At 42.2% G+C, this 14,643-nt stretch overlaps 1 protein-coding gene across 7 annotated transcripts in view; it reads left to right on the forward strand.

The window, feature by feature from the left end:
- ppfibp1b (PPFIA binding protein 1b) overlaps positions 1–14,643 on the forward strand; it is a 53,262-nt gene that overhangs the window by 17,347 nt on the left and 21,272 nt on the right. For 3 of the 7 annotated variants that reach the window (XM_062035694.1, XM_062035693.1, XM_062035695.1), the window contains exons 4-10: positions 3,975–4,064; positions 4,148–4,261; positions 4,378–4,509; positions 5,322–5,414; positions 9,567–9,659; positions 10,128–10,245; positions 10,415–10,447. In XM_062035694.1, coding sequence (XP_061891678.1) covers positions 3,975–4,064; positions 4,148–4,261; positions 4,378–4,509; positions 5,322–5,414; positions 9,567–9,659; positions 10,128–10,245; positions 10,415–10,447 — 673 coding nt within the window. The remainder of the gene's footprint in view (positions 1–3,974; positions 4,065–4,147; positions 4,262–4,377; positions 4,510–5,321; positions 5,415–9,566; positions 9,660–10,127; positions 10,246–10,414; positions 10,448–14,643) is intronic. The other 4 variants (XM_062035698.1, XM_062035700.1, XM_062035696.1 and 1 more) reach the window with 3 other exon arrangements.

Below are 14,643 nucleotides of genomic sequence, written 5' to 3' on the forward strand. Positions count from 1 at the left end.
GTTCCTCTAGAAACTTGCAACCAGTGACTAAGCTAGTGAAGATAACCATATATTGTCCCACAAGTGATTGCTGACAAACGATATTATTGTAACCATTATTTTAGATACATAGTACTTAATTGATTCCTTCAGGAGAGTTCCCTCAGGAAAATTTATTTTGAGACCAAATTAATGTAATGTACATGTAACGTAATCATAATAATAATCAAAGCAGGCCTTTCAAACACAATACACTTTTATTTTTCATTAGTATTTTTTTACCATTGTAGTTGGACGGTCAACAACGTTTAATTACCCTAAATAATTAAAACTTTAAAAAAAATTAAACCGACTCTCAATTTCTGTTAGCAAAAATTGAAATTCAATAAATGTCAAACATGCTGAAGTGCAATTTTTTATCCAGTTGGAAAAATTGGGTCGGGTGGTCTTTTTTTTGCCTTCACTCTACAACAAATTCTGCATGCTGGCTCGTTCCATCCCTGTAGATGGGCTCATCTTGATCATTCAGTATGAAACTGAAATATGTTTGAAGCGACAAACAAAGAAAACAGGCACACACATATGTGGGAATTTATCAATGCCAGCAAAGTTATCAAGTTCATTTTCATTTATTGTTAGACAAAGGATGTACTGTTGCTCATCTCAACGAGAAGCGCGCACTGCTCTTGGCCCTTCCTCCGTCTAAAAGCACTCAAAGGTGGCATTGTCTTGTTCAGGGGTCACCAACCTTTTTGAAACCAAGGGCTACTTCTTGGGTACTGATTAATGCGGAGGGCTACCAGTTAGATACACACTTAAATAAATTGCCAGAAGTAGCCAATTTGCTCAATTTACCTTTAACTCTGTTATTATTAATAATTAATGATATTTATCTTTGTGGAAACACTGATCATCTTAATGATTTCTCACAATAAATATATATAGAAACAGATAAATATCAATATGCAACACTTTATTTTTATATTTTCTCTAAGTGCACATTTTTGAAATTTAACATTTTCAAATGATCACTTCTAAGACAGTCTTGTGAAATCACAATATCCCATTTTAACTAGCTAGCCACTAACATTTTTTAACAAATCATGAATTACTTTGCACCATGTTTGTACAAATAATAACTCATGTAAAATACAAAAGTAAACTCTCAAATTTTGAAATCATGTCACACTTTGAACTGGACACCAAATCTGTTATCTGTTTCTTTGTCAGTTAGTGGGAAGCCTGGCATTGCATGCTGTTAACTAGTGTGTTGTACTCTGGTGTGTAACTTGACACTGCAACTCTGAGTGAGTCTTGCAGATCAGTGAGGCGTGTTCTGTGTTTGTTCTTGATGAAGTTCATGTCAGAAAAGGCTGATTCACAAAGATAAGATTTTTCCTCATTGTTTGCGGAACCTTCTTAATCTTTTGGACATATTTTCACAGCAATCTGGCCTTAAGCTTAATTATGATAAATGTAAAATATTAAGGATCGGAAATCTAAAGGGAACGTCCTTTCGAATGGAATGCAAAGTGCCTGTTTTGTGGACAGATGGACCAGTTAACATACTTGGTGTTGTTGTCCCAGAAAATCTGGAAGATCTAGGCTCAGTAAATTATGATAATCGACTAAGAAAGCTGGACAAAATTATGCAATTATGGAAAGGGAAATCCCTAACCTTGTATGGTAAAATGTCTATTGCCAACTCGTTAATTATTCCTCAGTTTATTTATTTGTTTTTGTCATTACCAGCTCCATCACAAAACTTTTTTAAGATTTATGAGCGGAGGGTCTTCGATTTTGTCTGGAACGGCAAACCAGAAAAGATTAAAAGAAAGGTTTTGTACAAAGACTATGAATATGGGGGCCTGAAACTTCTCAACCTTGAAGCTATGTGTCTGTCTTTAAAAGCATCAATTGTTCCAAAGATGTATTTAAACATTGAGTGGTACACAAATGTCCTGTTGGACAAAAAACATGTACTGTATCAAAAGAAATTGTATCCTTTTTTACAAGTGATCCCCTCCCAGAGAGTCTGCTGGGAAACATGGCGGGGTTCATTAAGGAAACAATCCACTCATAGTGGTGTTTTCAATTTTATGTGCCAGAAAAAAGAGACGCTATTTTGCAGCAGTTAATATGGATGAACTCTAATATTGTAATAGATGGAAAGCCTTTCTTTTGGAAAAATATGTTTGAAAGAGGAATCATTTTTGTCAATGATATTATCAATGAGAATGGTAAAATTATGAAGTATGATGAATTTAGAGCTATGTATGGTGATGCTTGCTCAAGCTTTTCATTTTATCAACTAACTGGAGTAATTGGGAAAAGATGGAAACAAATAATTAATTATGGAACTACTAAATTATTAGTTTGTAAACCTCTAATAAGAAATTCTAGTTGGCAAAAAGGAACTAAAATAAATAGAAAAATATATAATTTTTATTTAATAAAGAAATCTTTGAAGGCTGCCTCATACAACACAAATGGAAAATGGGAGGACTTTTTTGACTGCCCGTTGCCATGGGATGCCATATTCAAACTAATCTATAAAACCACTATCGATGTGCAAAATCGTTATTTTCAAATTAAAATTATTTATAACTTCTTACCCACAGGGAAAATGTTAAAATTATGGAATATGAGAGAGTCAGATGATTGCCGATTTTCTTGTCAGGAGCCTGAATCCACCCTGCATTTGTTTTGGTAATGTCATATTGTGTCTTTGTTTTGGGTGGAAGTTGAAAAAATGTGTTTAAGGATTGGTTTGTTTATGAAGCTTAATGTGGTTTCTGTTATTTTAGGAGAGTTCATTGACAATCATGATTTAGTCAATTTAATTATAGTACTCGGTAAAATGTTTATTTTTAAGGCCAAAAACAGATATTCACTTAGTATTACTTTCTTTAAAACATTTATTCAGTATTTTCTAACTTTAGAAAGTTACATGGTTGAAAACGATAATGATGCCAAAAAACATTAAAAAAAAGATGAGAAGTCCTCAAAGGCTTATTTTGAAAGTATAATTATGTTTATAGATTATATGATATCTGTTGTTGTGTTCCCTAATTTGAGTGACCTGGACATAATATGGACTGTACATAAATGCTTATTTTGAAAATGTATTATATGCAATCTGTTGTGTTCCCTAATTTTTTTCTGTGTACATGAATGAAGGTGTGTGTTGCTGAGTCCGACTTGGACATTATCTGGACTGGGCCTGGTTTAAAAAACCCTTTAAACAAATCTAATTTCATTGACAACCTGGTCTGGTCTGTTGAAGATAAGGCCCTTTTTTTAAAAAATAAAATAAAATATAAATAAATAAAAAACATTTTCTTGGATAAAAAAGAAAGTAAAACAATATAAAAATAATTACATAAAAAATAGTAATTAATGAAAATGTTAGTGGACCAGCAGCCTATACAATCATGTGTGCTTCAGGGACTGTGTCCCTTGCAGATATGTTGTCTATGTTGTGGGAACCAGAATATTGGTAGCAGGAAGAAATAACCCCTTTTGTGTGAGTGGGTGTGGATGAGTGTGCATGGGGGAGGTTGTTTGGGTTGATGCACTGATTGAAAGTGTATCTTGTGTTTTTTCTATGTAGATTTAAATTTTAAAAAAAAATTGTTTTTTTAATTTTTATTTAATGTAATTTTTTTTTTTTTTTTTTTTTTTTTTTTTTAGAACAGGTCATCTGGTCCTTACGGGCGACCTGGTGCCCGCGGGCACCGCGTTGGTGACCCCTGGTCATGTTGGTGGAAAAAGCTACACAATCAGAAAGTTAATTTGGAGTTCTAAACATATTTGTTTTGATTTTCATGTTTTCACTCACTTTTTGGGACTGCGTTGTCATTATGTCACCTCTGCCACAAATAGATTGTAGTGTTGTGGGAATCACTGCATCTGTATATTTCTCATACATTACACTTCCAGCCAGTTCTATAAACAATTATTGGACTAATCTTTTTTGGGTTCTGTGTTTGCAGTCCAATGGTCACATCAATGTGGGTGGAGGTGACCATTACCAGGAGAGGCTTACTCGGCTAGAGGGTGATAAAGAGTCCCTGGTGCTTCAGGTCTGATCTAAGCCCACAAAGGCCACACATACACACATCTTTTTTAAAAGTATTCTAGGAACTAATGTCTTGTTTGCATGCAGGTCAGTGTGCTGACAGACCAGGTGGAGGCTCAAGGAGAGAAGATTCGGGACCTTGACGTGTGTTTGGATGAGCACAGGGAAAAGCTAAACGCCACTGAAGAGATGCTGCAACAGGTTGCCTTTATGCTCTGTTATTTTTGTATTGTTTTGGGTTTTTTTGCGCTTTCTCCTATCAGCTTTCATTTGCTTCTTACAAATTCTGGCATTGTGTTTTTTCTAATACCTTGTAGGAGCTTCTGTGCCGGACAGCCCTCGAGAATCAGAAGCTAGAGCTCATATCAGAACTGTCCAACTTAAAGTTGAAGCAGAATTCCTTGGAGAAAGAGCAATTGGACTTTGATGAAAGATCTCGGGACAGTGAGGTATGCGGGCTTGTGCTGTAGACATGAGAAGTCTGTTTTTTTCTTTGCGTCTTTCTCTTGCAACTCCTCCATTCCGACCCCCAAAACACACACACACAACCACACTTACCACACACCAAATAGACGAGGATTCATGTTGTCAACTGGGGGGGATTTTTCAAAGCAGCTGCATGCTTACCTTGGGGAAATGCCAACATTCCCTAATCAAGGAATGTGGTGGGCTTGATTTCAGTCTTGTTAATAAAAGTAGTACTGTTATGTATTAATTTATTTTGAACATTCATACAGGCCAGGAGTGTGTCTGCATGCATACAGTTACATTATGGTACATCACATTCTCTTATCGGAATTAAATTACTGTTATTGTGAATTTAGTGTACTGGCTCTTTGTCGAAATGTTAATGTTTGAATTTTGTCCTAGATGAATGTTTAAGAATACATAAAAACGTTTTGACACACGGCACACTAGTGCTGTTGTCGTCTCCGCCCTAGTGAAACAAATTGTTAGAGCCTTACTTTCTTTTCAGAGAACTCACATGTTCCATCAATCAATCAATCAATCAATGTTTATTTATATAGCCCTAAATCACAAGTGTCTCAAAGGGCTGTACAAGCCACAACGACATCCTCGGTACAGAACCCACAACTTTGCATTGTCCCTGCCCCTACCATTTGTCAACCATCTGTACACAACTATGGTTATCCCAGATGTCACAGGGTGCATTGTTTTTATAGAACTTGCTAATTGGGGGCTGTTGGAGCTGATTACCTTTTGGAAAAAATACTTTTACAAGAGTTTCCTTTTCTTTCAGGATTTGATTCTAGAAATTAATGAACTGCGGTACAGATTGACCGAGCACGAGAGTGAAAAGCAACAATATGAAAAGAAACTTAAAACCACAAAGGTAAGTTATCGCACACAATGCTTTAAATACAAACCATTCTTGTCTAACTGTTTGCTTTACTTGGTTTGTACTTTCTTCTTTTTTCCCCTTTACGGTCATGGTCCAAATAAAACCTAATTTAAAGCAAGCACACATCTTCAGCCTTCCATACTACATCACTTCAACATACAATAACCTTAAAAGTTTCACTCATTTCATGTACCGTAGAGATTAGCATATATCTATGAACGTTCTCATTCATTCAGGTTATTGTAATCACAGGGCTTTTAATCGACCGCAACTGGACTGTTTGGTTTGTCTCATCCGAGTAGGCTTCATCAGTTCATGGTCATAGACTTAGCTTGGTCAGATCAAATCAAAATTGGCATATAGTTTTATGTTACCTCTATACTAGATATGATGGCGAAAAACCGCAAATTATGGATGCAGCCATAAAAAGCCCTAAAATGTCTATTTTTGATACTCTAAATTCGACTATATACTCTTACTGTTCTTAAACATATTTTGAATTCGGTTTTACATATTTAAAGGTGACTTGTCCAAGGTGTACCCCGCCTTCCGCCCGAATGCAGCTGAGATAGGCTCCAGCGACCCCCCCGAGACACGGAAAGGGACAAGCAGTAAAAAATGGATGGATGGATGGATATTTAAAGGTGCTGTTTGCAACTTCCTCACAGTAACATATTTCAAAGCAAAACATTTAAACAAGTACACCAGCTTATGTTACTATTAGTGGTTTAACAGAACACATTTGTTTGACAATTGCCTATATTTTTTACAATTACAAAGTTTATGTAATACAACTTTTTTACCAGCCCAAATAAAATGATTGGTGTTCACGGTGGTCACTCACCCTGCCTCGTCAACACGTACATACAAAAACAGTCCAAGAGAAGCAACGAACAAGTTGCAGTCATGTTGTTGTTATGTTAATTGATACAGTCTAACGCTAGCAATCCATCCACCCATCCATTCATTTTCTACCGCTAGTCAATCCAAATTGCTATTTTTAGCTAACCACACGTAAAGCTAATGCATGTGCATGTGTTCCGTAATTACGTCATTACGTACTAGAAGTTGTGAGAGAGTGGGAAATACTGTGTAAAATACATTGGAAAATTGGCGTCATCTAGGCATCTGTGTAAATGTTGCAAAGAGCCCCTTTCAAGAGACAATTACAGGCATACAGTACACAGTATTCTACCAACAAAACTTGTTAAAGCATCTTTCTGCTAGAAAATGTTTGTGAGTCAGCACCTTCTTCTGGATTTACAGCAGCAGCCTTTTCCCTTGTAGATAGCATTCTCTATTTAAGTTACCATTCAAAATACAATTTATAGAACAAAAAATTCATTTAGCAAATGCCAAACTGCGAATAAGCGGGGATCTTCTGTTTTACTGTATGTGAACAACTTAAAATCATGATACCACAACATGTGGGGGCTCTTAGTTATTTATGTTTAAGGTTCTGAACTGACTAAAGTTTATTTTACAAGCTCCAAATTGTCTTGTATTTTTATCGGGCTATAATTAAGCACCTTATTGAGCCCATTTCTTGTACAAAGCAAGTAGCAAGTAGCTTCTACAAAGCCACTAACCTGCGATGTCCATGTCTTATTTTGAGATGCTTGGTATAAAGTTAAAGGTTTATTGAGTTGGGACGGCTATTCAAACACATTTTCTTGATAATTGTCTCAGATACCGAGACAAAGGTTTTGTCTTCATGCATTTGATTTCTTTTTTTACTGTCCAGCCTTTGGTTTGCAGAGTTAATTCCAAGCCGACTGTACCAAGAGTGTGCACAATCCATCTCTTTTTTAAATTGCCTTGTTCTACAGAACCCAATTACAAGTGTAAAGACATCCATCCATCCATCCATCTTCTTCCGCTTATCCGAGGTCGGGTCGCGGGGGCAGCAGCCTAAGCAGGGAAGCCCAGACTTCCCTCTCCCCAGCCACTTCGTCTAGCTCTTCCCGGGGGATCCCGAGGCGTTCCCAGGCCAGCCGGGAGACATAGTCTTCCCAACGTGTCCTGGGTCTTCCCCGTGGCCTCCTACCGGTCGGACGTGCCCTAAACACCTCCCTAGGGAGGCGTTCGGGTGGCATCCTGACCAGATGCCCGAACCACCTCATCTGGCTCCTCTCGATGTGGAGGAGCAGTGGCTTTACTTTGAGCTCCTCCCGGATGACAGAGCTTCTCACCCTATCTCTAAGGGAGAGACCCGCCACCCGGCGGAGGAAACTCATTTCGGCCGCTTGTACCCGTGATCTTGTCCTTTCGGTCATAACCCAAAGCTCATGACCATAGGTGAGGATGGGAACGTAGATCGACCGGTAAATTGAGAGCTTTGCCTTGCGGCTCAGCTCCTTCTTCACCACAACGGACCGATACAGCGCCCGCATTACTGAAAATGCCGCACCGATCCGCCTGTCGATCTCACGAACCACTCTTCCCTCACTCGTGAACAAGACTCCGAGGTACTTGAACTCCTCCACTTGGGGCAAGATCTCCTCCCCAACCCGGAGATGGCACTCCACCCTTTTCCGGGCGAGAACCATGGACTCGGACTTGGAGGTGCTGATTCTCATCCCAGTCGCTTCACACTCAGCTGCGAACCGATCCAGTGAGAGCTGAAGATCCTGGCCAGATGAAGCCATCAGGACCACATCATCTGCAAAAAGCAGAGACCTAATCCCGCAGCCACCAAACCGGATCCCCTCAACGCCTTGACTGCGCCTAGAAATTCTGTCCATAAAAGTTATGAACAGAATCGGTGACAAAGGGCAGCCTTGGCGGAGTCCAACCCTCACTGGAAACGTGTCCGACTTACTGCCGGCAATGCGGACCAAGCTCTGGCACTGATCATACAGGGAGCGGACCGCCACAATCAGACAGTCCGATACCCCATACTCTCTGAGCACTCCCCACAGGACTTCCCGAGGGACACGGTCGAATGCCTTTTCCAAGTCCACAAAGCACATGTAGACTGGTTGGGCAAACTCCCATGCACCCTCAAGGACCCTGCCGAGAGTATAGAGCTGGTCCACAGTTCCACGACCAGGACGAAAACCACACTGTTCCTCCTGAATCCGAGGTTCGACTATCCGGCGTAGCCTCCTCTCCAGTACACCTGAATAGACCTTACCGGGAAGGCTGAGGAGTGTGATCCCCCGATAGTTAGAACACACCCTCCGGTTCCCCTTTTTAAAGAGAGGAACCACCACCCCGGTCTGCCAATCCAGAGGTACCGCCCCCGATGTCCACGCGATGCTGCAGAGTCTTGTCAACCAAGACAGCCCCACAGCATCCAGAGCCTTAAGGAACTCCGGGCGGATCTCATCCACCCCCGGGGCCCTGCCACCGAGGAGCTTTTTAACTACCTCAGCAACCTCAGCCCCAGAAATAGGAGAGCCCACCACAGATTCCCCAGGCACTGCTTCCTCATAGGAAGACGTGTTGGTGGGATTGAGGAGGTCTTCGAAGTATTCCCTCCACCGATCCACAACATCCTGTTCTGCTGACCTCGACTGCGGATGTTGTGTAAAGACATACCAGGAGAAATCACCAATGCTATGCAGGGCCGCCCCTGGCTAAATTGACCCCCATTACAATTTTTTTTTTCACTTTTTAATTTATCTATATGATGAAAAGTTTAATTTAATTTTAATATGTTTTGGACTAAAACCAATTCATCTGAAAGAAATTGTTCCGTCTTTGCAACAGTAACAGTTACAACTCTTCTGGTGAAGCTTTTAAAAAAACAAGGTGTTGGCGCGCATGTGAGAAATTGTATCCTTTCAAGCTTGCGGTAAGTTCAGTGGTCACTAATGTTTAGGGTCAGACCTTCTTTCAAACCAAACTTGTCCAAACATGCCTTTATGGACCTTGCTTTGTGCACTGGTGCACAATTTTATGGGAACATACTCTGCTCCCTAAACTGTTCCCACAAAGGTGAAAAAATATAGAATTGCCTAAAATGCCTTAGTGAGAAATAAACATACAATTAGGATTTAAGTAGTTTGAAGTGCCCCAACCTTGAGTAATGATTAGAAATATGTGCTTCAGTACTATTGTCTTTATGGTGTATCTCTTTCACTTCTTCTTTCTTTCACATTTTTTCTCCTTGTCTTGGTTTTCTTTCTCTACCGTTAGTCTTTAATGGCCAAGCTTTCTAGCCAGAAAATCAAACTGGGCCAGATGCAGTATGAGAAACAGAGGAAGGAGCACAAACTTCTGGCTCTGAAGGTTGGCGTTTCTCAGATCACTGTTGTGTCTGCTGTATCATTATAGGTCTGGCCTCTCCCTTCCTACGGCTCCTCCTCTGTTTTATTTTTAAGGATGTCAAACAGTTTCAGTGGCCTTGCAGACGTACTTTGGGCTTTAACCCTTTAGACCCAACATTTACAGAATGTATATCCTTAATTCAGACTTAATTTTAACATACCTTCCTTGAATTTGTTTTTATGTCTGAGTCCTGCACTGATCCTCCTATATTTGCTTTTATAATGTGTCCTGAATGAGTTGGTTGTTCCTTAATGAAGCTTACTCTGTGCTTACAGTACCACTCACCTCACACCTTTGCAGTAGGTGTGGCCTGCTTGCCTGCGCATCACATCTGCATCTGTGAACCTTTGTGTTGTGCTTTTTGTAATGAGACGTTGGGCTTGGTATAAATGTGTAGAATGACCTCAACACCTATTCTCTGTTTGATAGGAGGAGATTGGCATGCTGAGGAGACAACTGGAGGGCAAAGATGGAGAGATGGACAAACCTCAAGAGGAAACGGGCTTCAAAACCATGGCCTCAAGCAGTGCAGATCCTTCAGAGAGAGGTGAGAAATGGTTCAGCATGATTGAACAGGAGCATACATGACGTGTGAACTCGCATGTTAGCAATATAGTTGAATCACCAAGACAGTGGGGTACTTTTTAATCAAAGTCCCGATTGACGGCAGATTCTGTTTTTCCCCTATTTTTTTCCCTCTTTATTCTCTCATCCAGATGAAACCCTTAAAAAGAGGCTGAAAGAAAAACGTAAGAGGGTCTATGCTTCCATTTATAATTGCACCCATCTTATCTTCTACTTGCATGAACGAGCATGAGCCATGTGAACTCTGCTTGTCCGTTTTTGTCCATCCGAGTGCTAATATTTGCCCTAAGAGCACCACAACTCTGACAAATTGTGTCATTTTCATGCAGCTTCTAAAGATCTAAACCGAACCAAACCAACATCATCCTCAAGGCAGTAGCCGTGTGTTTTTAACATGTAAGCTGGTACAGCAACAAGGAGTGTTTTGTTTTGTGATTTTGACAAGAATGAGGAATGAAATGTGTTTGTAACCTTTCAAGCTGTTCACTCATCCCTCTGCCTCAATTCCTGCAGCCCTCATGAACCCACCACCCCAAACCTATCTAAAACACTCCCTATTCACACCAGCGACAAATGTGTGTCCTGCTAACCAATGTCGTTATGTGCAGTGACCTGTGAGACACTGTTTGTAATGTGTCCATATTTGTGCGTTCCAATTTCTTTTGTGCATTTAAAATGCTGTATCACTCTAGTCTGTTACAAATACATATTTAAAGAGTGTCTGGTTTAAGCTACTGTGCACTTTCTCACTTGAACTTTATCGTATAATTCAGCAGCAGGTTGACTTATTACACGTTCAATACTGTGTCTCCCATAAACAGTTCCCTCTGCAACCTGTGTTATCTAGGAAAATTTACATTGCAATCCTAGATATAGTAATAGTCATCAAAGCGGTGGCACTTGCAACTTTCTTTGGGTCCACTCCATGGTGACTTATTTTACAGCTATAATCAATATAAAAAGCACAGACTCTCTGAAAGCCAATTCGCCCAACACTACGCAGTGTACTTGAACGCCTCATAATTGCAGGGTACACAGTGCTTAACAGAAGGAAGAAAATAGACATCAGTTGTTTGTTTTTCGTTCATTCTATGAACAAATAACCCCCACCACTTACACACACACACACACAATAAAGATGATTAAAGGAGTTCCTGGCTGGAATCTGTCCATAGTGTCCCAACTCTTAAAGAACCGCTATCCGTTCCTTACAGAGACAGTCACCAACCCGTGGAATATTTTGTTTGGGTTCTCATCCATGGAATGATGTAGTGGCAAAAGAACGAGTTTGTTTGGCGCAATGTTTGGCTGCACAATAACCGAGACATTTCTGACATTATACTTCCCCGAAAACCCAAATACTGATGTAGCACTGTATGTGCTCTTGGGGTTGTCTGTACTGAACTTCAGCAATGATTAAACTTAAAATGAAATATTCAAATATTTTTTGGTATCTTCTAAAGATGTAGGATGTAATTATATTCCATCCGTAGGTCGTAAAATACATCACATTTATTACCCGGGCGGCGTGGTTCGGTTGGTAGAGCGGCCGTGCCAGCATTTTGAGGGTTTCAGGTGCGATCCCCGCTTCCGCCATCCTAGTCACTGCCGTTGTGTCCTTGGGCAAGATACTTTACCCACCTGCCACCCACACTGGTTTAATGTAACTTAGATAATGGGTTTCACTGTGGGGTTTCGCTTTGAGTCACTAAAGAAAAGCGCTATATAAATATAATTACCGTTAACATACTCGGTCGTTACTATTTTTAACATTATTAAGATGCATCAGTGCTGGAAAAAAACAATTTGGTATTTGTTGGAAACCTTTAAAAAATAATTAGTGCTGTCAAATGTTTAAAAAAAAAAAATCTGATTAATAACTATTTTCTTTTGGAATTTAGATTAATCATGATATCCATCCATCCATCCATCCATCTTCTTCCGCTTATCCGAGGTCGGGTCGCGGGGGCAGCAGCCTAAGCAGGGAAGCCCAGATTTTCCTCTCCCCAGCCACTTCGTCCAGCTTCTCCCGGGGGATCCCGAGGCGTTCCCAGGCCAGCCGGGAGACATAGTCTTCCCAACGTGTCCTGGGTCTTCCCCGTGGCCTCCTACCGGTTGGACGTGCCCTAAACACCTCCCGAGGGAGGTGTTCGGGTGGCATCCTGACCAGATGCCCAAACCACCTCATCTGGCTGCTCTCGATGTGGAGGAGCAGCGGCTTTACTTTGAGCTCCCCCCGGATGGCAGAGCTTCTCACCCTATCTCTAAGGGAGAGCCCCGCCACCCGGCGGAGGAAACTCATTTCGGCCGCCTGTACCTGTGATCTAGTCCTTTCGGTCATGACCCAAAGCTCATGACCATAGGTGAGGATGGGAACGTAGATCGACCGGTAAATTGAGAGCTTTGCCTTCCGGCTCAGCTCCTTCTTCACCACAACGGACCTATACAGCGTCCGCATTACTGAAGACGCCGCACCGATTCGCCTGTCGATCTCACGATCCACTTTTCCCTCACTCGTGAACAAGACTCCTAGGTACTTGAACTCCTCCACTTGGGGCAGGGTCTCCTCCCCAACCCGGAGATGGCACTCCACCCTTTTCCGGGCAAGAACCATGGACTCGGACTTGGAGGTGCTGATTCTCATCCCAGTCGCTTCACACTCTGCTGCGAACCGATCCAGTGAGAGCTGAAGATCCTGGCCAGATGAAGCCATCAGGACCACATCATCTGCAAAAAGCAGAGACCTAATCCTGCAGCCACCAAACCGGATCCCCTCAACGCCTTGACTGCGCCTAGAAATTCTGTCCATAAAAGTTATGAACAGAATCGGTGACAAAGGGCAGCCTTGGCGGAGTCCAACCCTCACTGGAAACGTGTCCGACTTACTGCCGGAAATGCGGACCAAGTTCTGACACTGATCGTACAGGGAGCGGACAGCCACAATCAGACAGTCCGATACCCCATACTCTCTGAGCACTCCCCACAGGACCTCCCGAGGGACACGGTCAAATGCCTTCTCCAAGTCCACAAAGCACATGTAGACTGGTTGGGCAAACTCCCATGCACCCTCAAGGACCCTGCCGAGAGTATAGAGCTGGTCCACAGTTCCACGACCAGAACGAAAACCACACTGTTCCTCCTGAATCCGAGATTCGACTATCCGGCGTAGCCTCCTCTCCAGTACACCCGAATAGACCTTACCGGGTAGGCTGAGGAGTGTGATCCCACGATAGTTGGAACACATCCTCCGGTTCCCCTTCTTAAAGAGAGGAACCACCACCCCGGTCTGCCAATCCAGAGGTACCGCCCCCGATGTCCACGCGATGCTGCAGAGTCTTGTCAACCAAGACAGCCCCACAGCATCCACAGCCTTAAGGAACTCCGGGCGGATCTCATCCACCCCCGGGGCCTTGCCACCGAGGAGCTTTTTAACTACCTCAGCAACCTCAGCCCCAGAAATAGGAGAGCCCACCACTGATTCCCCAGGCACTGCTTCCTCATAGGAAGACGTGTCGGTGGGATTGAGGAGGTCTTTGAAGTATTCCCTCCACCGATCCACAACATCCGCAGTCGAGGTCAGCAGAACACCATCCTCACCATACACGGTGTTGACAGTGCACTGCTTCCCCTTCCTGAGGCGGCGGATGGTGGTCCAAAATCGCTTCGAAGCCGTCCGGAAGTCGTTTTCCATGGCCTCGCCGAACTCCTCCCATGTCCGAGTTTTTGCCTCCGCGACCGCTGAAGCCGCACACCGCTTGGCCTGTCGGTACCTGTCCGCTGCCTCAGGAGTCCCATGAGCCAAAATAACCCGATAGGACTCCTTCTTCAGCTTGACGGCATCCCTCACCGCCGGTGTCCACCAACGGGTTCTAGAATTACCGCCACGACAGGCACCAACTACCTTGCGGCCACAGCTCCAATCAGCCGCCTCGACAATAGAGGTGCGGAACATGGTCCACTCGGACTCAATGTCCAGCACCTCCCTCGTGACATGTTCAAAGTTCTTCCGGAGGTGGGAATTGAAACTCTCTCTGACAGGAGACTCTGCCAGACGTTCCCAGCAGACCCTCACAATGCGTTTGGGCCTGCCAGGTCTGTCCGGCATCCTCCCCCACCATCGCAGCCAACTCACCACATGATATATCACAGGTTATTACTTGGGTGTATAATTTAAATTAACTTAAAAATAAGAGGCCAATATTTGGACACAAATGCAATTTTATTGTCAGAATGGCACACACAAATAGTTTTTTTAATGTTTTACTTGAATGCACTTCCATTTATTTGCTCAAAATTTGGTAATAGTTTTATCTAAATTCCAGTTAGTATTTTGAAGGGAAATTTGCCAGAAAGCACAATA

The sequence above is a fragment of the Entelurus aequoreus genome, linkage group LG24 (assembly GCF_033978785.1).
Source record: "Entelurus aequoreus isolate RoL-2023_Sb linkage group LG24, RoL_Eaeq_v1.1, whole genome shotgun sequence".
Classification (NCBI taxonomy): Eukaryota; Metazoa; Chordata; class Actinopteri; order Syngnathiformes; family Syngnathidae; genus Entelurus; species Entelurus aequoreus.